Source organism: Idiotropiscis lumnitzeri, chromosome 11 (genome assembly GCF_059441095.1).
Source record: "Idiotropiscis lumnitzeri isolate Australia: NSW breed Sydney's pygmy pipehorse chromosome 11, RoL_Ilum_1.0, whole genome shotgun sequence".
Classification (NCBI taxonomy): Eukaryota; Metazoa; Chordata; class Actinopteri; order Syngnathiformes; family Syngnathidae; genus Idiotropiscis; species Idiotropiscis lumnitzeri.
This window is the reverse complement of record NC_142401.1, coordinates 8,017,424-8,043,331: the sequence shown is the minus strand read 5'-3', so window position 1 is coordinate 8,043,331 and position 25,908 is coordinate 8,017,424. Positions and strand designations below refer to the sequence as shown.

Sequence of the window (25,908 nt, the reverse complement as noted above, 5' to 3'; positions counted from 1 at the left end):
ATGTTTAGGAGTGAAAGACTATACATAGGCAGTCATTTTAAAATATCAACAATTGTTTTTTTGTGCGTGTGATTGAACACGTTTTAACGGAGTCAACACTATTACTCGTGAATCTGATTATTTTTTTATGCTGCTGGTAGCAAAAACTTGAGATGTGTCGAAATAATCGCGTTCATTGATTTGCTCATTTACTATGAGAGACGTGGAGGGAACAGCTGCTAAAACAATTAAAGAGTAAGTCATTTTCACTGTGAGAACAAACGTGTCATACACTCTGCGTGATTATATGTATGATAATTCTGTCTAATAAGAGATCTTGCTCCCTCCCTTCGCTCTGTCCCTCTTGACTTGGTGACAGACCTAAAAGCCTTTTGTTGCCATCTTAGCCAATGGAGACGGATGACGACAGCGGGTAGCTGAGATATATAAAGAGCACCCTTTTTGACCGCACTTGCACATTTTCCAGTGACACTTCTGCACACTCACACACCTCCATGGACTGAAACTAGTACAGACGACGCCAAAAGCAACCCTCAAACTACACGTGATCGGGCTATACGTTCATCAGATAGACATTTGGTCAACGTGCAATAAAGACACACTGGAACGCACTTCTTGGCAACTTCTTGGTGTTGGATTAGATGCCACTCTGGTAGGATAAGGACAGGAGCGACGCACAGCCAAGAGAGGGGGATTTAACTGGTAACGTGAGTTAAACAGCAAAAGGAAACAAGCTCAAAAAAAGTTGCATTGCCTGGTGTCCACGCATCGTCATGTCGAGGTATAACTTCTTATTGTGCTTGATGGTGCTCATTTCCCTGGGACAGTCGGGGAGCGATGAGCCCAATCTGCTACTGCCTCCCGCCAGCGAGACGCCCACGGATGCCGGCCTGTCGCTCCTGGACGAGGACGCCGGTTCCCACGAGTGCTCCGCCTGCGTTTGGAGGGAACAAAGCAAAGTGCTGAGGCTGGAGACCATCAAGTCGCAGATCTTGAGCAAGCTGCGTCTCAAGCAGGCGCCCAACATCAGCCGGGAGGTGGTCAACCAACTACTGCCCAAGGCGCCCCCGCTCCAGCAGCTCCTGGACCATCACGACTTCCAGGGGGACGCGTCCTCCCAGGATGAGTTTATGGAGGAGGATGAGTACCACGCCACCACGGAGTCCGTCATCACCATGGCTTCTGAGCGTGAGTAATCACGATTTCCGACACGTGCACCGTGCGTAATTACGCAACCGAGCTGACTTTTCGCACTTGGGTTTCTGTGCCTCATTCGAGTTACACACCGAATGACACTTCTTTTTTTTTTGCTGTTGCTGTAATCAAATAGACCTTGGCTAATTGGCTCAATCAGCTGTTGGTGGCAGCTGTCAAAAAGAGATTACGCGTGAAGCTGATAAATCAATATTCAGCCAGCTTGATGACCCTTGTCATTGTGAAGCAGAAGGCAGCTTCAACATGGCCTGATGGACTTTTTGTTTCCCCGGTGCAAACAATCACTCTGCTAATAATGATGATGATGATAATGATGGTGATGATGATGGTCCACCTGGTGTGTGCGCATGTGTGTTTGCGTGTGCGTGCGCGCGCGCGCGCGTGTGTTAGGAGCGGGCAGCTGCTCTCTTGAGTCCACCTCCTGCTGCTGTCAGCGTGTGGAAAGCTTCCCTCTTGTTTCACCTCGTTTATGTGCGCGAACGCATGACAAAGCAGCCCGAATGTCAAGTGCATTATTAATGATAACGCGGCACTAAATGCGGGGAGTTTTGACGACACTGCGAGCGGACGAACAATTTGCTGGCCCTCTTCTCGTTCGCCATGAATCCCATGATAAACCGCAGGGAGCCCCCTAGGAGACATTTTATAAAATTACTGTTGAACCCTGGCAGCTGTGCTCTATCGCTCTTTTATAGGAGCCTCTACCGGTCTCCCTGCTGTTCATCGCAGTGAGAAAAAGTGTGTCCAAAAAGCTGCCATTGTTCCCCTCATGCAGCGGGGGCCCCCCTCGGCCGCACTTGCCTTTTTAAATGCGAAGTTTATAGGCACAGCTCGTTTTTTCCACCGCGGGTACACAAAGACGGAGAAGCACTCGGGGTCGAGGGGAGTGTGTGACCTTTTCCTGCAGGATCGTGGGGTTCAACAACATTTACACACGTAATATATTCTGCACAAGGCGGATAGAACACGCCCCATATAATCAACTCGTACAAGCCGCTGAACAAAGATGGCCCAGTGTGCCTCATGTGCTCGAAATGTCTGTTAATACGTTTCTTCTTACACTAATTTTACTTGCAAATGTAAATCCATCAATCAATCAATCAGTCAGTTTTTCTATCTATCTATCTATCTATCCATCTCAAATTTGTCTCTCTCCTCACTCTGCATTTCTCTCTCTCTCTAGCTCTCTATCTCTTTCTCCATCTCAGTCCATCTCCTCACTCTCTCCTTTCTATCTTTTTAGCTCTAAGCTTTCTCTATCTGTGGTTGTCTCCTCCTCTCTCTCATCTTCATCTCTCTGGCGCTCTATCATTTTCTCTCTCTATATTGCTTTCTCTACTTCTCTTTCTTTTCTCTCTCTCTCGCTCTGTGCCCCCTTACTATTGCTCATTCTATCGCTTATGCTGTGTGTGTGTGTGTGTTTCTGTATCCCTCTCAATCTCTCTGTCGCTTTGGGCTCTGAGAAATTATGAAGTTATTTTAATTGCTTTGTTGTTGTTGTTTTTTTAAACCTAAGTAACTTTTATGAAATTCTAAACAGTTTTTGACAATTGATAAGACACATTTCTTGAACCGTCACCCGTTTTTCTCAAAACATTAAACACAAATCTAAAAATTCAAACTACAATCACAAAACTTGAGACTTTTCGATCACATTAGCCTCAAACTGTCACCTCAAACCCACATTTATTCTGTTCAAAACCAAACAATGTGTTCAACTCATGCACACAGGGAATATTGATATATTCACCATGGAGCATTCGTTAGACACTCCATAAAATAATTTCAGACAGCGCATCCAGGCCAAGTAGTTCACCGACAAATTTTTATTGTAAATGCAGTGGCATCTCTATTCAGCACTTTCATAACAAAGCAAAAATGATAAGCATTTTCACGCATAGTCAAAGTCATTGACTTTCAACATCTTGTCTCTTTACTTCAGTAAGCGGATGTCTTGCACACCCCAGGCAAGATTTCTGTCACTTTTTGATTGATTTCACAGTCAAATGGCATTTTTTTTTTTTTTTTTTGCTTCCTCACTCATTTCATCACCAGTCAATTCAAACAAAATCATGAGCAGAAAATTCAATTACAACCATAGGAAAATGAAATCGGGTTGGACTCTTGGCATGATGTGCAATAGTTTCAAAAATGTCATCCGTGATGATTATTCTAGGTCTTCCTCAGCCTCTTCACAAATCTTACCAAGCCTTCTCCCTCTCTTTATGTTTGTGCCACCTGCTCGCTCGCTTACAATTTTTCCTGATTGCTTGGTCCTGGAACCTCCAACCATGTTCTCAAAACTCTAAATACAAGTCCAAAACTTTTAACTGCATTCGCCAAACTCCTGACTTTTCTGTCACGTCGCAAACTCTCCCCTCCAAACTGGTTATCGTGTGTTCAAAACCAAACAATGTGTTTGGATCATACACACAGTAAGTAAAAATGGATTCACCAGTATTGGTTAGACACTAGAACGATTCAGGATGTAGCATCCAGGGTGGGATTGGCAATTTAAATCATGTGTTTCAAAATTCATTAGTCATACGCACTTTCTAACCAGATTTATGATAAAAATTATATTTTAAATATGAATAAAATGCATCTAATGAATGTATACAAGATCCACTATCTTAAACCATCATCAAACGGTTTGAAGCAAACAACAAAATAACCATATATGTATTTTTTTTCCCAATGCAAGGGGCACTCTTGCGTAAAAAATACCATTCAATGATGGCACAAAACTGCGCAACAAGAAACCAACATTGTGTAAGAACTTTTGTACATTTTACCCCGAAAAAATAATTCACTCCAAATTCTATAATGGTTGTCCTGCATATCATCGCCCCAAAAAATTATTAGACCTTCTCATGTTGTACTCTCGGGCAGTATAAGGTCTGCTATCTAGTGGTGAATGGTGGTATTACAACTAAAGTTGCAGTCAACTCATGCATTTTCGCAGTTCAGCACCCACAGATTTGCAACATTTCCTTATTCCCACCCGCCATTTCCCACCATTTTACTTGGAAAATTTCTTGAATGTTTGTAAGTGTTTGAATTTTTTTGGGGGGGGTTTGTAAAACATTTTTTCCCCTTTAGTATTGGCTTTTCAAAACTCTTCACACGATTAAGAAAACCTTCCACCAAAATGGCAAAACATCACAGTTCTTTTGCAAAAGCAAATACTTGCTTAATTCTTCTAACCTTCGTAAAAATAGTAATTTTGTATCAAGCAATGAACACAAGCTCTCAGATTAGTAAACACGCAATGCACCAACAACACACTGATGGGAAGAATGAAAAACACGTCAGGCTTTTGCTTTCTCCGTGCGCAGCGTCCTGCAGGCAATGCCAGTTTGAGGCTATAATTTTGTCATCATTCCCTAAACACACCGGGATCCAAATTTGAGTATTTTTAATCAAGGTGTTCTCTGAGTTGACTGTGAACATCAAAACAAACATAAAACAGTTTTTTTTCCTTCCAGGTCATTCCACGGTTGATTACATGGTCCACTTTTGTAGCTCCGATGTCATCAGCAATTCTATTTCTTACTCGCCTTCCTCGGTCATCTTCTTGTCCTCCTCTTCTCTCGTTTTCTTCTTCCCCTTCATATCTTCTTCCTCAGACTCTTCTAATTCTCACCCTTCTCCCCCCTTCACGCTGCTTTTGTTTCTCTCCACACCGACCGCTTACCTGTGGCTTATTCATAATGCTCAGGCTGATTGAAAAGTGAACTAATTATCAAAATCGGTTTTCTGATGTGACAACATGGCCAGGCAATTGGGAGACTAATATAAATAATAGCCGTGAACGTGTTTTGTTTTGCAAGGAGTGTTGATTATTTGGAAATTGAGTTGAAAGCAGTCAGTTGTATGTTGCGAAATTATGAAGTCAGTACAAAACTGTTTGCGCGTTAAGTTTTACCAACTCTGCCAGTGGTGTTGCAATCGATAATTCTAGATTAAAAAAAAATAGATTTATTTCATGTTCTGATTCCTCATGGTCCACCTCGTCACCTTTCTCCTTGTCAGCCCCCTCTCATAAAAAATCCTCTGCCTCTTGTACGCCACGTGCGCAACCCAAAATGGATTTTTGGTCTCATCACATTATTTTTAAACACGTTTTCAATTCCGAGTTGTAATATGATAAAAGATGACGGCTGTGTTGTTGTGTAACACAAGTGCGTGCGTTACGTTCCATCTCAGTGAGGTTTTGAGTGTCGTGGCAAGTTGATTCTTTAGCTCCCTGTAACCTTCAACAGGATAACAAGTTTTAAAAATGAATAGATTCCTGGGTAGCAGTAAAATAAATTCCTTTCATTAAATATCTTAGTTGCCTTTATCTAATGATCATTTTTTTAATTGCTTTATTGCGAAGTGTGTGGCGTCTAGTTCGACCTTACTGTAAGATCTTTTTTTTTTTATAAAGAGTTGTACCCTGTGCAATACAATTTCCAATTTTAAAATGTTCACGCTTAATGGTGTTTTCTGCATTACAGACATCACATGAACGAGAAAATTAAAAAAAAAAAACGTTAAAATTGGACTTACGTATTTTTCACAGGACAGCGATATTATTTAAAAACAACAGATAGCAACCAAAATTCAATGTGCCGTCCAATAAATAAGACGGAACTGCACAGATAACCAAAATGTGATGTAATGAAGCCTTTCAAAATATGCAGAGGCCGAGGATTTTGACTTTCTTCATTCATGTTTTTCTTCTGATGTCTGTAGATACAAACGCATTTCTGTTTCACTTCAAGACATCAATAATCTTCTGCTCACGTGTGATTTGGGGGCGCTTCTACCCGTGTGAGTGTGACGTCTCCGCTCTACCCAACATGTTTCATCATCTGCTGCTTCTCCTTTCATACCACGTGCGCCCACCTTAACACCCCCCCCCTACACCACCACCTTCTACGGTACCCATAGAAGAGTTGAGAGGAGTGCATCTTTTTTTTCCCCCGCCTGTGGCGCCTTAGCGGGGGTCCCACGGGATTAGAAGTGCCTTCCTTTTCTGTCCTTCTGAGATAGAAAAAGGACTTCAAACACTCTACTGTTCCACGCGCACGTCAAACCCAATCACCCTTTCACGGTTATGCTCGCTGCCTTTGATGGCCGTGTGGGTTCACACAGTCCATACTGAACTGGATCCGCGCCAGAGTTGCTTCTTAGTATTCACTCAAGGTACGTGTGGGTGCCGCAGTGGGGGTTTACAGGGTCCATGCTTCGGAGTGGCTAATTACTATGAAATTAAATGGAAAAGTACGGGTATTTATATCATGGAGCTGCACTTAATGTGCTAAAACATCCACCTCCATACAGTATGTTCTGGAGGTTACATTTCATGACGTGTCGAGCAGTTCAAAGGGGTCATGGTATTTATCGGTATAAGGCGAACCGTGTTAAAAGGCGCTCAGTTCCGGATGCTATCCCTTTATTTAGCACATCCATAATGTGGCTCACCATATTATTGGGAGAATTTGTGGTAAAAAATATGCTAGCTTCAAACATAGCGTAGCATGCATGCAGGCTAAAACGTACGCTACCATACATGGTGGGGTATATTTTTGTAAAAGGCAGCGGCGTTGTATTTTATTGAAGTATTTAACACGCCAGGGTCTCTCGTCATTGTCAGAGTCAGTCTCAGTTGTTGTGCGGCTCCTCAGAAACCTTCGTTAGCTGCATTATACAGTATGCTAGTACCAACTGATAGCGTGCATTTAGCGTCTTCTTTCACGTGCGCCCTTCCCCCTTTCATGTCCGCACGCTGTCCTCACGTCATGTCGGACTTTCCGCTATAAAAGCAGCATCTCGCCAGGATGCTACCGGTGCTCATCGAAGTCAATTAACAATTACTGATTTTGTAACTCGGTGTATTCATAAGGTGCGGTGCATTATAAGCCCCCTCCCCTGTCCATTTTGGAGAAAATTTAAAACAATTAATAATGCCTTGCAGTCGTGAGAATACGATGATAATTATTTTGGGAGGTTTGCTATCTTATCATCAACACGATTATCGTTTTGCACTCTGAACACCTCCGCAATGGATTTGAAATTGAACATGATGTTCTTTAACTGCAGATTTTAAGCTTTTATTTGAAGGTATTTAAATCCAATCAGGTGAACACTGTAGGAATTACAACAGTTTGTTTATATGGAACAAAAGTAATGGGACAAATTTAACGATCACAAATCAAACTTTCACTTTTGCAAACTCTTTACAGTCAGGCGTCTACTGCAACTGTCTTCACTTCCTGCTTGTTCTTGCGGCGTTTTCCCTACAGATTTGTTTCCAGCAAGTGAAATGCATGCTCAATTGGATTCAGGTCTGGTGATTGACTTGGACAATTCATAACATTCTTTTTAAAAAAAAAAACATTGAGTTTCTTTTGCAGTATGCTTCAAGTCATTGTCCATCTGCACTGTGAAGCGCCGCTTAATGAGTTATGAAGCATTTGGATGAATATGAGCAATAATATTGCCCCAAACGCTTCAGATATTATCCTTCTGCTTTTGTCAGCAGTCACATCATCCATAAATACACGAGAGCCCGTTCCATTGGCAGCCATCCATGCCCACCTGGGCATGGAACAGCTGAGCAGCCAATCGTCCCATTGCTATTAGTCTCTTAAAATGTGATTACGTACATATACAAAGGGCTGTAAATCTACACCGTTCACTTGATTTGAATGCAAAAATCCTCAAATTAAACCTTATATTAAGGCACATCTTGTTTCATGTCCAGCGTGGTGGTGTTTGGAGCTAGAACGAATAGAATTGTGACCATGTCCCAATATTTATGGACCTGATTGTACTTATGCAGACTACTTGGCTTATACGTCTTTTGGAACGGACCTGAAAAAGTATGACAATGCGCAACCTTTAGAGGTGAGAATTGAGCTAGGGAAAACATTATTTTCTACAATAGAGAACCAACCTTCGAAGTGATGCATCATATTTCTAGAGTCTATCGTATAATTTTGATAAATTCTGAGAAACCTTGAGAGGTTCAAATACTTAAGAATCCAACAAAGAGCTGCTGATTTTGCGAGATCTGCCGAGCATCCAAAAATCATTCAACTGGACAGTGTGCAGAGATGAGACAAATTTTGATTGGACACATTGATTGTGTTTTTTTTTTTTGCACTTCAAAAAACGGTCCGCCCGCATGTCCATCATTTCAAATGCGAGGCCAAACTTATGTAACCGAGGTCCATTCAGTACAACCCGCAAGCATCTGTACATGAAATACATTAACGTACAATGTTAGAGTGGTGTCAACACACATGGACGCTAGAGCACACACGCGCGCACAAACACACACAGTCGCACACACACTCAAGAGAAAAGTTCTCCTATTGACAAAAAGGGTCACAGAGTTCACAGCTATGTGATATATTGAAGAGGAGACTATTAACCTCATCAGGTCTCTTTCTTTGGCAGCAAAGACGAACCGGTAGTAACTTGAACACTTATCCCCCACCACACAAAACATCCACCAACCACTCCCACAAAAAAAACAAGTCTTTTATAGTGTTGACCCTATAAAAGGGTCATTTCCTGAAGGTGCAGGAACCATAAAAATTAAGAGGGAGAGCGCTAAAAGGACAGAGCAGAAGAAACCGGACTCTCTGTCTTCAAACTCACCGGTCGCTAGTCGGTGACAATGTGAGGTTTTTATAGATTTATTTATTCCGCCGAGGTCTCAGTTTGACGATGACACTTGTTCGCCTTGTGTTGTGGCGGGACTCCAAGGGGAAGATTGCCGTTGAATTGTTTAGCCGCCGGGGCACGACCAGTTTGTTTAAAAAGAAGTAAAAAGTCAAGAAAGGTCTGCAGGACTGTTGAAATTGCACAACATACTGTCAACTTTATGGCTAATAAAATTTCAAAGGGACCAAAGTCTATTAATACAAGGACAAAATTTCCCCAGGACCTCTGGAATCTCGCTCCCTCCACCCTCCTTCCTCTATTCCCACGCGCCACTGGACCACTCCCTATAGGCCCTTGCTATATTTGCTAATCATCTTTGGCATTTAACTCATTTAATCCCAGAAATTTTCACTAGAGGAAACCCCTCAATTCCAGCGTTTTTCTGGATTTTAACTGATTTTGCAAGGCCAACAGAATATTGTGTTCTAATGCAATAAAAACACGGAGTAATGGTGCAAAAAAAAAAAAAGCTAAGACGTATAAATACGTCTTCGGGATGCGGGGACTACGTTTTTGAAAACGGATTGGAAGAGTTTTAAAGAACATTTACCCCAAAAATTCTAATAATTAGGATACATATTCCGATGTATATTTTAGTGGTGGCGTGGAGCTAAGAAGAAAAAGGAAAAAAAAATATATTTCACTGGCTTGTGCTGCTCAGCTCCTCGGTGAAACATTTTGGGGAGTGTGCTCGATGGAGTTAGGTGCATCTTGACTCATGCTGTGCGTACGAAAGGGGGGTGGAGGAATGAAGGCAGTGAGTCCGCGGGGAGCAACAAGCAGCCCAGCTCTATCCTAAAGGGACAGAAATCATGCAAGGGGTTTTATAGGTACACTTAAAAAGACTCGAAACAGATGTTTGGTTTCACTAATAAAGGAAATAATGACTTTGGAGCAGTAATTAAACCCTGTGTTGGGACATGGCATTTGGCTGGTAGGAGGAGTGAGAAGATAAAATGAAGATCATTGAGGGATTATTGTTGATGGATGCGTTCAGCCTCTGTGTGGTCGTACAGGCAAGGCATCGGTTTATGGTGGATCCATTAAAACTAAGAGGCGTTAAAGCGGGGGGGAAATGCAGTGTGGGCATAATGTTGCATCCTCTGTGGGGGGGGTGTTGAGGTGGGGGGGGGGCGAATGTGTTCGAAGGCAGCACAATTAACTGCAGATTACCTCATTTTTATCTCATGAAAATTTAATTAGCTCCATTTCAGAAGCAAAGCGGAGCAGCCCTTTTGCTGTATTTATCACCGCGTATCAACGTTATGGAGATGCATGGCCCAATTATGCTTTGGGGAGTTCCACTTATATAATGTAAAGGACATGTTAATAAAAGGAACGGTTTTTGCGATTGTATCGATTTCTTCAGCCGGTATTAGAGACAGAAAATTCAACGCCTGCATAACACCTGCAGGTGTGATGAAAGGTTTGCAATGATTCACGTTAAACTCAAATAGTCCCTGCACATGTCCACCATCTGTTTTTTTTTTTTTTAATTACAATGGCATCAAATACAAAAGATCAGATCAATCATGGCCTGCTCTACTTAACTTATTCACTATTAGCCGAGTAAAAAAAAAAATGGCAGTGACGAGTTCACTTATGTGGCCCAAGTTATACGACAGATTTACTGACAGTGTTTGACTCTAAGTGGCAGTGTTTGGTAACAACCTTCAGAGTTCTTTTTTGACAATGCCAGTGTGAAAGGTGTCAGCGTTCCAAAATAAAGATGACTCATTAGTCATTCTGCTTTAATCTGCGAGGCCTGTCACGCACACTCTTGCTTGTGTGTAATTACAGTAAGTCTACTGAGTCAACAGGACAAAAAAACAACAGCAGAGGCATCATTGGCAGCATTCCATGATGGACGACATCAAACAAAATTAAAAGCTCATTTGATTTCACCTAGCGAATGTGAAATGTTACATTGAATTTTTGATTTATTTTCTTTACTAAATGTCTTTGCCATGTGTCTCAAATGAAGTCTCTTGAAGTCCTATTTTCAAAATGTTAGCGATGATTTAAGATTTTACGCCATGATAACGGTGTAGACATGCATATTCACCTCACAAATAATATTTTGCTATCTGCTATTGCGTCAATTCAGAAGGGCTGCTACATCCGGGCAATTCATTTCTCAGATCCCTCTGGTGTACTGCAACGACATAATGAGGCTTATTCCCATACTGTTAATGGTAAAACGACTTGAGTGACAAAGACGGACTAATTGTAAAGTAAATAAATAAAATAAAATAAAATAAAATAAAATAAAATCAAGAATCAAATATTATATATAATGATAACGATAGTTAATAATTCAAAACAGTAACATTAATTATCAAAATGAAATTTATTGATGTCTGGTTTTACTGTTCTTGATCATATTATATGAAAATGACCCATATACAGTTAGGCCCCAAATTATTCATGCTCTGGCCAAGTTTTGAGTCATTATGATTTTTTTTAATTTGTTGAATGAATGTAAGATGATATATTAACTAGCTATTAACCAAAAAAAAAATATTTTTTTTCCATTTTTGATAAAACATCCCTCATCCAGAATTTGTCATCATCTTTCTCAGTTTGGGCATGTCTGATGCTGTAAATATGTACTCGATTAGAATGCTATAGTTTCTAAATATTCTTGGAAAGTAGTCATTTTGTAACAGATCCTAGAACGGACATGAATTCCCAAAAATTGAATTCCTCCCCAAAAAATAATTTACTTCACGTAATTCGCTGTGCCCGCTCACTTGTAAAACACATAAAGAATGAATTAAAAAAAAAAAAAAAGAGCATCACTTCGTCCTTCCTTACTGTATATGCTGGCAAAAATAGGAAGAAACAAAACAGAGCAGTGACCTGACATTAACGCCTCACACCCAAACACAGGCGGCGAGAGTAGTGTGCTTTCTGCTGTCCAGCTGGCCTCCTTATTGCAGTTCACTGCACTCTTCATCCACCCCCCCAAATCATCCCTCCATCCCCCCCCGCAGTCCTTCTGGAGATGTCCACGGTACCTTTAAAATAAAATCCCATCTAAAACAGGCTCTAAAAACTTCGATGGAACCAAACTTTGGAGTGCTTTGCCTCCGTTTCACGTCAGCTGCAGTGGATTTTGTCTCTTTGCGTTGTTCTCCGTTTCTTTATGTGTTTGTGTGCACTCAGCTAGAACAGGGAGCATTAGGAGGTGTCTTTTGTTGCTCCTGGGGGGCTACTGTGCTCAGTCCTAATAGGAGTCTTGTGCCTGCCGTTGTCCCAAGGGAGCGCTCCTGAATGAGGGGGTCTAACTTCACACTCCCACCACACGCACCCCCCAAACACACCCTCCACCACCTCCACTCGCGGCTCAAGCCCGGCCTCCCCCACCACCTTCTCCCGTCCCTCGGGACTGGCCGAGAGACAAAGAGGGAGTGGGGCTATGGTGGGATGGGATGTTTTTTTTATTTTTTTTAGGGGGGGTGGTGGTACACCGTGGCCCCTGTCTTATTAGAAGGGTCGTGAACGTGTCACGATGATTAATATGCCAAGGTGCGTGGGGATACCCTAGAGCCACATTTATTCAACATGACGGCTGCCAAACACACACTCGCCACAAAATGGCACATTTGCATTTCCCATTAAGGAAAGAAAATATAGATATATATATGCAAATGAAACTCCTATCTTGATTTATACGATGATGTGCTGGCCATTTGGACGTAAACAAAAGATGACCGTTTTGCTTTGTCGTTTCACCTGGATGGCATCATGTACACAATATATTTACAGCTGCCTTTAGTGAGTTATGATTCCTACGTCAACGGCATTTTATTGTCTGAATAAAGTTACAAATGTGCAATTATCCTGATGCCCACTCCAAAATCCAGGCATGGGCAGGATCGTTGTAATAGTTAAGTTCTAGAAGTTGCCAAAGGCCAGCCTTCTTTAGTCTTACATAAAGATTGGACGAATGCCATAAAAATATGAAACCCATTTTTATTTTATAACTGCAGCGATGTGTAACAAGTTACTAGCTCAACTCTACCACAACGTCACTCCATGTGGTTATTTAAGGCCCTGTGTCTCCTATTAAATCGGACAGCTTGCCGAATAAACCCTTATATTCTATATGTCGAGCGCTACTTGCACGTATAGAAGGCTGTGGGCTAACTGTGCGTCACAGGTACCCAGGGAGTCAAGCGAGATGCTTGATAGGCTTACCTGCAAGGCCTGCTGTGCTTCGGCAGTAAAATTCATGCGCTGCATATTTTGCAATTATACCACAGGGAAATAAGCTGCCGTTGTAATGAAACATGGCCGGGAAAGGCAAACAAGGCTATTTCCTCTGGAAAAACACAGCATCTGTTAATACGTTTTAACGTTATGTAAAGTGAGAGCGGTGCTCCCGTTTTAGTGGTTCTTCGTGGTGCTCATCTAGGACATTGGGATTATTTTTTTTTTTTTCATTATTTTTTAAATGATTCAAAATAAGGCATTACAACTAAAAATGTTGTAATATGCATGCCAGGCCAGTAGTTGGCAATGTTTCTTTGTAAAGAAGCATGACGTGGATGCAAAGTACGGCCCGGGGGCCACATCCGGCCCACCCACAGTCCGGACTTGCACTCAAGGAAACCATAAATTCAAAATAAAATGGCAAATATTTGACGCATTTATTTTGAAGGTCATACTTTTATTTTATGTGCACAGGTACAAGTGAGGTTAGCGAGCAAGAGCTGTCTTTGACTTGTGTCGTCGATGTTGCCAGTTTAGCAATGTTTATGCCAGGCTTAGTAGCTTTTCCGACCCATTTAGGAACTATTTTTCGGAAAAAGAGAGTGACAAAAATGACTTTTTTTTCTGCATGTGTGGAGTGAAGCGGGCTGAGAGGATTTGGCTTGATAATGCCTTACAGTTTCATCGATTGTACATATTGGGCGTATTGTAAGTCATCACTGAATCGTTACACTTTGTACATGACTTTGTCACTTGATCAAAACTCATTTCTCGAGAAGCAAGATAAAAGTGTTTTTGTTTGAATGTTGACATTTTCAAGTTTTACTTTGTTCACTGTGATCTTATCTGGCCAAACAATGTTTTTACTTTTTGCGTAAAACCTAGTTTGCACTGATTTCACTGCCATTTACTGATAACGCCTTTCACTGGAAAGAAGTGGGAATTTTGTGTCATCTAATATGAGTTGATGATTGTTGCACAAAATTCCTTTTAGAATTTTGAATACAGATCTAATTCTCATGAGTGTGTGCATAATTTGGTTTACAATGTGTAGCAATGGGCAGCACGGTGGTCAAGTGGTTAGCATGATGGTCTCACAGCACAGAGGTCGTGGGTTCGATTCCGGCTCCGGTCTTCCTGTGTGGAGTTTGCATGCTCCCCCCGTGGCTGCGTGGGTTTCCTCCGGATACTCCCATTCCTCCCACATTCCAAAAATATGCATGGCAGGGTTGATTGGTCACTATGGATTGCCCCGAGGTGTGAAGACTTGTTCATCTTCATGTGCCCTGCTATTGGCTGGCAACCATTTCAGGGTGTACCCCGCCAACTGTACAAAGATGGCATCTATAGGCTCCAGCACAGCCGCGACACTCGTGAGGAGAAGCGGCTCGGATAATGGTTGGACGGATGTGTAACAAAATGTCCATATCGACACACAAAGTCTTTTAATGAAGCAAGACAACGTGCTTTTTCTCACTACTTAAAAAAAAATAAAATAAAACAAACGTGTTTAGGAGGTTGGATATTTTTTTTTTTTGTTTATTTTTTGCAGGTTTTTTTTTTTTGCTTGTGATGTGCAACATGAGTCAGCAAAAAAATCGGCACTAGTGTCACAAATGGTACCCCTTATTACAAATGCAAACTAATGGTGAAAATGATTATTTTTTTGTTTTATTGATTTATTTTTTTAAATAATCCCCTTGGAGTGTAATTTACTTTCTTGGCATTCTCGGCCACGCCTTCATGCACTCAAGGAAGGATTCTTCCGGCATCATCCAATCTCTGTCATCACAGCCATCTTGATGTCATCCCCATCTTAAAAATTGATCTCTTGGATGGCCTGCCTCATTGAGCTTGGGAAAGACAGAAAAAAAAATCATGTTCTGTGCATTGTGAGCAAGCACGTCATGGTGAAGCATCCGCGAGTTGTCCTACGCAAAATGCAGCAGAATCTATTCGGCGGTGATCTGCATGATCGTCTGGCCCACATTGAAGAGGGAAATGTATAGTTTGGTGTTTAGGTTTGGAAAATAGCTTTTTTCAAAACCGGTCTCACCGTTTTCGTTTTCGGACGATAACGGTGAGACCGGTTTTCAAATGTTTGATGCGTTTATTTTGAAGGTAATACTTTTACATGTTTTTTTTAATAATAAGCTAACATCTTAAAAAATTGTGTTATATAACACCTACAAAGTACCATTAGTCAGTTTTTAATCCGAGTAAAAAGCAATGAAACGCAGATGAGCTTCAATTTGCAATGGCATCAGAAGAAAAGCGTTAAGGTCTCCCACTGGTTTTCTGTGCTTTACAAGCAAAACCTGCCGGCTTTCCCCAAGTGAAACACTCTGCCAAAATGTGCTGTGTAATAAAGCTGGAGGCATTCCTCCTCCTCCTCCTCCTCCTCCTCCTTCTCCTCCTCCTACTAGAGCACTTACAGGATCTATAAAGGCACAAATTGAATTCATCAATGAAGTCATTGTTTGAGGTGACATTGCTCATATGTTGGGCATGTGTGTTTAATAAGGCTCCTAACTAATTGACTTCTCAGATTACTCCTCCTGGAGAATAACTGGAGAAACAGCAATTACGTCTTTGCAGTCTTTGGCGCCTTGTTCGCTCGGAACAAAAAGCAAAAAGTGTCGGCAACTTCATCGATCCAAAAGCAAAACCTCGGTCGGAATCATTCATTCGCTGGGCCGCGCTGATGAGCAAACACGTTAATTACGGTGACCTCAGCAACCCAGCGAAAAGGAACATATTGTTTGTCCGGCGTGAGACACTGTATTATTTACACGCACTAATGACTCAGCCAGGACATACAAGGCTGAAGGATTACGTCTGTCCTCACGGCTTGGCCCTTATTCAACATGAGCTTGGACTCTCCTAACGGACAGCGAGTTTATATCCTTCATTGCGCGACCATAATTTAATTAGGACTCTTGTGGCCCGTCGATGACAGTCCTGCACTTTCGGTCTCCACCCTCATCAAAACAAAAACAAATGAGAGGCCATTCGGGCTCGCTTGTGCGCCAGCGATTTCGCGTTGAAAAGGCGTGTTTCCAAGAAAGACGTATTAGCATTGCCATAGGGTCGACCTTGACCTTCAAACTCAATCTGGCTATTAGCTGTCGCCCCTCCCCAGCACCCCTGAGATGTAAAGAGGCTGACGGTTTTGACCCCTGATCCCATTTCTTAACTAGGCTGAGGTGCCAAATAACCTTTTGACCCAGGAAGCATTTGCAGGTTGCCTGAGCAACCTCCGATGGAGCAATGATTGACAAGTCCATGCACATTTTATCTTTTCTTTATCCCACAACAGTCCATTGCCAAACAAACGGCAGTGTGTGACACTTTATCCACTTATGTCGGGTATGACTGTCAAATATGCTCAAGCCCATAAAGACGGTTAACATATTCTATTGTGCTCCGTTAGCGCATTATTATGCCTGATAGATGCGGAATAAATTTCCCTTAATAAATGAACACTTTACATGGAAATGAATGTATGAATGCAATGGATGGATGTCATTATATCAGATGGAGGTCTATGTAAATGAACCGCTGTGCACATTTGACATGTGGTGCCAATTGCCGAAAACACGAGGGGGATCATGTCAGGAATAAATCTGCCTATTTCAGCCGTCACCTCGTGTTCTTTGACATGCACCTTAATCCCAAGATAAAGTAGATTTGCTGGAGAAGGGGGGGGGTGCGTAATATTGCAAGTTGTAATGTAGGGGTAGACCATTTCATTATGACTGACCCAAGGGAATCTAAGGTTACCATCTGCCCACTGGCCACCATCACCGATTCTTGTTTTAATATGCAAATGATTTTTGTTTTTGCAGCCCTCATGTAATCACAATTGTAATTGTGGTGATGCCGGTCGACCGTTTGTATGAATGAGCAACTAAAATGTGAGCGGGAGTGTGTAACTCCGCTGAGTTATTTGAATGTTATTTCAATTAAAAATTAGAAAGAAAGAAATGTTGAATTTGTTCGCATATATACTCCCGACATGCATTGCGCAAGATTCGCCATTGATTAAATGCAAACTAGGATGAGATGACAGTGACGGGTGGGAGAGGGGGGGGGGTCGTGTTGACACAACTGACACAAATGTAAGAAGTCACAGTGCTGTTACTGTCACAGGATTGTATTAAAAACAAATGGCGGCGAGTTGGGATGTCACTTTGTTGAGTCATGTTGATTGTCGCATTGGGGAAGAATAATTTATCGTCGTATCTGTTAACTTGAAGAAGTCTTTTGTTGGAATGAACGCACGGGGTGTTTTTTTTATCTTAAAATATCAACGTGCGTGCTTAAAAAAAGCATGTTATTCTTGTTTTGTGAAAGTTTCTGATGTAACACCTTTGAATAATAACGTAGATCATATTTTCGCAATTCCAACGTTGCACTTTGTTTTTCAAGTTGGTCCACGAAAAATTTACTTTTGTACTGGCCTACAACAACAACAACAGCAGTTGAGTGCCAAAGATTTTCTGGTTTCTACTACAGATTCCAAAATGTCCTAATGTGTGTCTTTTATTCCATTATTTAGCATTTATTTCACAAAAAAATGGACAAACTAAAAAAATCAAATTCAATTCTAAAATTAATTTATCTAATTGAATAATTGGTTCATTAGTATATAGTATATGATACAGTTTTTTTTTTTTTTTTTAGAATTTTGCATATTACTTAATATACATATTTAAATGCCCCCCCCCAAAAAATACACTTGAAATTAATTATTTGTTAATAGTGGGAAAGGACACGTTTTTTTTTTAAACCTCATTTGTTCATTTTCCAATACCAACGAGGCCCTTGAGCACAAATGATATGAGACATATCTGCAAATAATGTTCTTTGAATGTGTTCAAATCTGTTGAGCGAAGCTGCCGCAGTTAAGAAAGACTCAAATCAATCAGAAAATAATTTTTATTATGAAATATTCACGATCAACTGCTGAGAAAAGATGTTGAGCACAATAATGCCGAGCCACCAGTCCAGGGTGTACCTAATGAGTACAATCCTTAGAGAAAGTGGAAGCATGGATGAAATGCTGCCTAATTTGGTCAGAGCATACCACAACAAACCGAAGCATGCAAATATGTCCCCCTCGGTGCTGTGAGTTGCACTGGGCTAACATCTGATTAATCCAATTGGAAACTTGGACACGGTGCTTTAAAGACTGTCCCTTGACATCCGTGGATGGCGGGATAAAGTAGAAGGATGACACTCACATGACCCAGGGGGGGGCGACGCACCTGACAACGACTACGGATGACTAATAACTAACGAGAATGAATTGGGTTTATTGAGTGCTTTTCTATTTACAGCTAAAGTAGTAACAACATTTCTCTTTATAACTTTTCGGAAATAAAAATTCTTTTGTTTTAGAGGCAAAAATGATTTTGGAATCTAATGATTAATCATGCTCCTCAAGTAAACACTGCTGGTGGTCATCTTTGCGATTGCACTTTGGTTTTGGTTCATTAAATGGAGATTGCTCTCGGCAGGGGCGGAGCTACTCGAATTGTATTGTATTGTCTGAAGAGAAAGCTCTTACGTAGTAGTTTTGCGAAATAACTATAAAGTGCTCCTTGCAGCCTTTGGTTCTTCCTATGCAGCCCTCTGAGGAAAAACTTTGGGCACCCTTGTGTTAAGTGTTGGGGATGAGAAAAATAATACCATAGTTTATTTTTTTTTATTCTGGAGTCCAAAGGCAGTGGTGGGAATAACAAAGCAAAAACACTTCATATGTACTTATGCAGATTTTTCAGTTATCTGTGCTTTACTTGAGTATGTATTTTTCTGACCTATTTTTACATGTACTCCCTTCATTTGGAAAAAAAAGATTTTTGTACTTTCTACTTGCTACTGTGTCGAAATAAGCTGTTACGAAATACGTCATAATAAAAAAAAAGAAGACAAATTAGGTAAGAGGTAAAAGAAAATAGATTTGAAAACATTTTCTACTATTAGTGTTGTAACCTGTAATTACATTTTTAAAATTGAATTATTTTACAGAGGAGAAATAAAAAAAAAAAAAAAAAAAAAAAAAACAAGCCACTGAGATAATTGAGTCTCGCCACCAGGCAATTACCACAATTTATTTCAAAATAAGAGCAATAAGTGTAAATTGTTTTCTTATTCCATGTTATGTACGATTGGTCCGTTTTTGTCCTCTTGCCCATTTCAAGTATTTACATTGTCATACAATTTTTGCTATATTGTTCAGACATTAAAATTGTAATTTCATTTTTGATCAAATTCAATATAAAAATCGTTGTTGGAAATGGTAAGCTATTTTAGATTTTTGATCAAATTGTATATCTTCATTAAAACAAAAATGAGGTCCGCTGTGTCCTTGCCTTAAAGGATGTTCCCCTTAGAAGCATCATCTAATTTTTGATGGGGTCCTTTCTATTTATGCAAATAACAATAAGATCGTTGGTGTTGGTAAAAAAAACTCATCATTTGGTAAATTTAACATCATTTCAAAAATCTATACCAGTGATTGGCCAACATGTGTTGGTGTTATTTTTACAAATAGAAAGCGAAAATTGCTTGCTCTTTTAGTGTTTGAACAAACATGTCATTTTTGGGGTCTCCTGAAAAGTGACTTTTAGCGGTACAAGATTTCGTCCCAACCCCAGTGGTATACAAAATAATGATAAACAATTAAACCACAACATCATACAAAAGCAGTTAAACACAAACACACTTATATCAAACACACTCACACTTAAAGCTCCCCTTAGCCCAGGGGTGGGCAAAAACCTTTTGATCGGTGGGTCGCAATGGGTTCTAAAATTTGACAGAGGGGCCGACCAGGAGCTGATGGATGGAGTGTTTTGGTAATCTCACCTCATTAGAGAAAAAAAAATACATTTAATTTTAAATGAAAGAGAACAAAAGCATTACAACAATATATGTCTTTGAAAAAACCCCCAAAATTTTTAGAAAATAAAACATTAACAAGGTTTATTCATTGAATTTTTTTTCAAGTTAGACGGGCCGGATTAAAACGTTTTACGGGCCGCGTGTGGCCCCCGGGGCATAGTTTGCCCACGCCTGTTTTAGCCTAAATATTTCTCAACAAACACAAACTTAGATTCTGGTAGAATATGACACACAGCCGTGTGAGTATTTTCTGTAAATTCATGACTGTGCTCTCTCTCACAGCGGAGCCCCTGGTGCAGGTGAACGGCAAACCGAGCTGCTGCTTCTTCAAGTTCAGCCCCAAACTCATGTTCACCAAGGTTCTGAAGGCCCAGCTGTGGGTGTACCTGCGGCCTCTGCAGCAGACCTCCACCGTTTACCTGCAGATCCTGCGGCTCAAGCCCGTGACGGAGCAGGGCAGCCGGCACATCCGCATCCGTTCGCTGAAGATCGAGCTCAACTCCAGAGTGGGACATTGGCAGAGTATTGACTTCAAGCACGTGTTGCAGAACTGGTTCAAGCAGCCCCACACCAACTGGGGAATCGACATCAACGCCTTTGATGAGAGCGGCAATGACCTGGCCGTTACCTCGCTGCGACCCGGGGAGGAGGGGCTGGTAAGCACCCTCAGACCTGTCCCAGGGGCAAGAGATCCCTTTTAAACACAATGATGCCATTCTCAACTCTCAATTTAATACAAACAGGCACGACAACATCATTTGGGTGCAAACATTGATGATGAGGAAGTCAGATATTCTCGTTCTCATTTTTTTTTAATTAGCACCTAAAGTCCATCTCTCAGAACCAATTAGAATGTAAATAGACACTTATGAGCAATTTATAGAGCAAGGAACCCCATTTGGTAACAAAATAGATACCATGAGTTAGTAGAACGTTAATTTATTTAAATTTAAGCCAAAAGGGTCATGAAATCATTCTGCGGAATATTAAAATACACTGTAAATGAAAATACATTCATAAAAAAAAAGATCTGATTTATAAATAAATATATTGTTGACTCAGAAAGTGTTCATGTCAAACATGGCGCTAACACTATTGTTGACCCAAGAAACTTTCTATAGAAAGAAGAAAGTGCTAAAATGAATATGCTGAACCATAACTTGTACAGTATTTTATTCCTGAGTATGAATATGCGTACAAGCAGCGACTGAGGTGATTGCAACTTGTTCTTACTGCCCCCAAGTGGCCAGAAAAATATCGGTTAATGCAGATGTAGAATGTTATATAAAAATTGAGGGTTCAATTTGCATTGAACAGATGAATGGTTGTTATGCTAAATGAAGCCTGCGATTAATGGGAAGCGGAAGAATATTTTTGAGAGACGCCGTAAATAAAAATATTTGCTACAATTTTATTTTTTTTGTGTTTTAACGAGAGACGAATAAATGAGCTCTTCCAAATATTTGTCAAGTGCTTGTTTGAGTCACATATCGGGTGGCCTCCGTTATTTTCTTGAAGTAAAAAAAAAAAAAAAGAAAAAGAGCAAAAACAAAGGCAAGATCAAATAAGCAAAGAAAAAACATTTCCATAATCCTATGGGACTTTTATTTCAACAACAAGGACCCTGAAGGCCAAAAGTGGTTTCGCCCCATTGGCCTTTCGGTTTATATCTTCTTCTTCATGCGTCACGCCAACTTTATCGTAGTCCAGCTGGAATCACTGAGGAAAGAGGCGGGCTCTGTAGAAAAGTTACTCAGTTTAGTGCGACATTTTAATTATTCGACTTGTAAATAAGCAGTCAAATTAGATATTTGGTGAGAACAACAACAACAAAAAAAGAAAAATTTTAAAAAGGGCCTGTCACATGTTAATTCATGTCAGAAATATCTAGGTGTACCTAATGAAATATCAACTAAGTAATTATTGTACATTGTTCAAAGTGTAGTCTGCCTTATTCCAGATATTAGCTGAGTTACGGAGTCATGTGACCGTAAACACCATAAGGGATTATTATAATTATATGACTATATTTGAGGAAAGTTTATGGTAATTTAAAAAGAAATCCACAAAAAAATACTTCATAATCATAAAACATACAGTGGAAATAAATCGTCTTCACACCCTTGATCAAATGGCAGGTTTGGATGTTATAAAGAAAATGACACCAAGATGAATCTTTTCAAAACTTCCCACCTTTATTGTGACCCGTAACCTGTACAACTGACTTGAAAAAAAAATATTTAAAAAAAATTAAAGAAGGGAAGTAAAAATAAATGACTGAAATTAAGTGTTTTGCAAAAATGTGCACACCCCATGACAAAATATCTGCAGCATCTTTAGCAATTAGCTGTAACTGGGGCCTTTAGTCAAGGTGGAGGAAATTGACAAAAGCTTCAGGTGGCAGGTGTTTGCTAACTCCCATTTAATGTGATTTTCAGTGCGATTGGAGTGGAGGGTGAGCACTCTTGTGCAATCACACAAATGCAATATTACCCAGAATGCCATGTTTCGACTAGTGGGCCTGCATGGGACATATTTTTGTAAAGAAAAATTTTTGGGTTGACTTCCCCTTTAATTAAAGGAAACTATATATAATTTTATTTTATCGGAATACTCAATTATTCTGTGGAATTTCCAGTCGGATAACTAAAATAGTACACATAACTACTTTGTGTCCTTTTATAGCACAATTTTTTTCTTTCCACCATTCATCATCAGTTGATCCACTTTTCCAGCCGTCCATCACCCCCTTTATAACCACCTCTTTCTCTCGCTCCTCCCCCTGTTTCCAGCAGCCGTTCCTGGAAGTGAAGGTTCTGGAGACGACCAAACGCTCTCGAAGAAACCTGGGCCTGGACTGCGACGAGCACTCCACCGAGTCCCGTTGCTGTCGCTACCCTCTGACAGTGGATTTCGAGGCCTTCGGCTGGGACTGGATCATTGCGCCCAAGCGCTACAAAGCCAACTATTGCTCGGGCCAGTGCGAGTACATGTTTATGCAGAAGTACCCGCACACTCACCTGGTGCAGCACGCCAACCCCCGTGGCTCGGCGGGGCCCTGCTGCACCCCCACCAAGATGTCGCCCATTAACATGCTTTACTTCAACGATAAGCAGCAGATTATCCACGGCAAGATTCCTGGGATGGTGGTTGATCGATGTGGCTGCTCTTAGGCTGCGGGGGATGACACACGCTTGTGCACGTTCACCATTCTATCAAACCACCTTCAATGCGAATGGAGCTCTCCCCCACCCCCACCCCTCTGGCACCTGAACACATTCCTTGGCACCAGATTGAAAGAAAAAAAAAAAAAGTAAAAAACACAAGGGGTTCCATTTCCTGCAATTCAAATGATTCTAACTTGTAGAAAGTTCTGTGTGAAATAAGAATCGAAAAAAGGGAGAGAGCGATGGAAAAACAGTACATTAAGTGAACGTGCGGTGCGGCTTCAGAGAATGAAACGAACATATGTTTGATTTCTGTCGTTGTGTTTTTAATGGCATCTTTGTGAAATGTCCATGTGAGTGGATGGAGATGACAGGAGACTCAAACATTTTCAGTCTGAAGTTTCAAGACATTTTAGTTCACAAACACTCGTCTTCATGAGTGATCTACAAAAAAAAAAAAAAAAAAAACGGGGGCAAACACTTCAACCGGAATCCACAGTTAACTCCTAGAAAGTCCGGTTCCATGTTGTTTACAGACGTCCAGAGATGTTAAGTTTTGAGGCGATACAAAACCAAACCCTTAATCTACAACACCTTCGTGCGAGATTCTCGCGGATCTACAAACGCTTTTCTCTGCTGCTTTGATGTGTTTTATTTGGAGTCTTGTAAAAACTCTCAAAAGCAACAGCGTGAGTGGAAAGTATAACTTGTTCGGCTAGAGCAGCCACTTCAGATGTACAAAAAATGATTCACATGCCGGTCCAAGTGTTGCGTTGAAGTCAATTTGTGTTTAACAAACGGGTGTCGTTTAGCTGAAAATGCCACAAGGACAAAAAAAAAGTAATAATAATATGAGTTTACATGATCCATTTTTTTTTTTTTTTAGTTTCTTTTAAATTATTTTCTCCATGCATGAATAATTTAAAGCTTAACTGTACATCATGAAGCTGTGCAAAAATCCAACCAGATGTAAATGAACAAAAAATATCCGAATATTTACATTGACCACTCGCTAGCTCCGATCAAATAAAAAAGGAACGCAACTTCCGAAACACTCATAGATAACTCGGCAAAAGACCACGTCTATCGCGCCACTAACCGCCATTTTGAAAAACCGCCTTTTGCCCACATCCACCCCCCCTTTCCCAGCTCATTCTCATCGTAAAGAATTGCTATTGTTATAGTGCTTGAATACCGTAGAGATTAGTCCCGTATGCTCAAAAATTCTGTCTTTGTCTCCCGGATGTCCTTGCAGAGATATCCATTTGTTGTAAACGAAAGCACTATGCTGTTGGATAAAAGAAGAGCCTTCTGACATTATTATATATAAATGATATATGTATATATTAAAAAAAAAAGGCATACGAAAACCTTTTTTTTGGGGGGGGGGGGGTCACTCTACCTTACCAACGATAAATTTTGCACTATGGCATGAGGAGGTAAAGTGTTATTTGTGTTTTGACCGAGCACAAGCCAGCTTGGACGGTGTAGCCTCAAAGAAACTATAGTCGAGCTTCTGCTGAGGAAAGCATGCGGAGAAGCTAGCAAAGCTTATCACTCGTTTGATGCCGTCACACTCGTCCCGAAGCGGGGGGCCTGTCCACTCCACACATACTGTACGTTCAATCCATTCGGGAAATCGGGACCTCCTGTCCGGTGCCGGCGGCCTGAAAGGCCTCCTTTTTTTTTTTTCCAAAAAATTGGGTGACAAGTCATAAAAGTCTGCATGGATGAATACAGAATGCTTTAACTGGAAATGGCCCGCCCACCTACTTTATTACAAAGTTAGCGAGACTTTAGAGTCTGATTTGCCTTTGTGTGTGTTTTAAGAGAAAGCGCCCATGTAAGAATGGGGAGGAGTACCCAGGGATCGTTAGCCAAAGTAGAGGACGACATGTCGTGTGCTGTAACTTGTGTTGTTATCGCAGGAATTATGCTAGAACTTTTCAAAGGGGAGGGAAAAACGCTGTTTGGGGGCAGTGGTTGGAAAAAAAGATTCAACTGGTCAATTGTCTATATTTATTAATATTAATTACAAAGTCTGTCTACCTCACTTTAGCGTTCGAAAAGAGAAAAGTAGCTTTTAAAAATGGATTCAAAATGTGCAAATGAACCCTCGCGAACGTCCACCCCCCCACCCCACCCCACACCCCCACGCTTCCCCCTCCCTTGAAAAGTGTAGAAGAAAACCACAGGGTCCCCGTACTCTCAGGCTGGGATGGACTTCTTGACAGAATGTCTGATGCTTCACGTGTGGTCAGAAGATGGAATTAGCTGCGCCCGCCATGGCTCAAGCCGTTTGGAAATGTAGTCTTTGTATACTGGTATGTGTGCGAGTGTTTTCATAGAAATATATGAGAGTTAAAAAAAAAAAAAGCCTCTATGTAAATAACAACCCAAATGTTGACATTTATGATGTTTTGGACAGGTTCGCCGCTTCTAATGTTCTTCATTGCTCCATTCTTTGTGTAGTTTTGAATAAATCACCCCCGACATTGTAGTTTAATGGTTGTGCATATGAATAACTGTTCAAGTGTTACTTTTTGCCTTTGTTGTTTATGATCATTTTTCTTTTGTACAATAAATCATTTATTTAGCTTATGGGATTGGTGGTTTACTCGATGATAGTTTGTCGTTCTGTTGGAAATTGTACATGAAAAATAAACACACATGCTAA

At 40.8% G+C, this 25,908-nt stretch overlaps 1 protein-coding gene across 2 annotated transcripts; it reads left to right on the top strand.

Annotated features, from left to right (window-relative positions):
* Window positions 1–390: 390 nt before the first annotated feature.
* Window positions 391–24,582, top strand: gdf11 (growth differentiation factor 11). 2 transcript variants are annotated; one of them, XM_088308315.1, is made up of 3 exons: window positions 391–1,188; window positions 20,347–20,720; window positions 22,860–24,582. In XM_088308315.1, exons 1-3 carry the CDS (start codon window positions 774–776, stop codon window positions 23,235–23,237), a joined length of 1,167 nt encoding a protein of 388 aa, XP_088164441.1. In that variant the 5' UTR covers window positions 391–773; the 3' UTR covers window positions 23,238–24,582. The 2 variants fall into 2 exon arrangements, with proteins under 2 accessions (XP_088164441.1, XP_088164440.1); XM_088308314.1 differs by having other exon boundaries at window positions 22,857–24,582.
* The last annotated feature ends 1,326 nt before the right edge of the window (window positions 24,583–25,908 follow it).

What these genes read in the sequence shown, in the direction of transcription:
- gdf11 (XM_088308314.1), top strand. Translation starts at nt 774, where the DNA reads ATGTCGAGGTATAACTTCTTATTGTGCTTGATGGTGCTCATTTCCCTG. An exon ending in CATCACCATGGCTTCTGAGC is followed by an intron (nt 1,189 to 20,346) that starts GTGAGTAATCAC and finishes TCTCTCTCACAG; the next exon opens with CGGAGCCCCTGGTGCAGGTG. An exon ending in GACCCGGGGAGGAGGGGCTG is followed by an intron (nt 20,721 to 22,856) that starts GTAAGCACCCTC and finishes CCCTGTTTCCAG; the next exon opens with CAGCCGTTCCTGGAAGTGAA.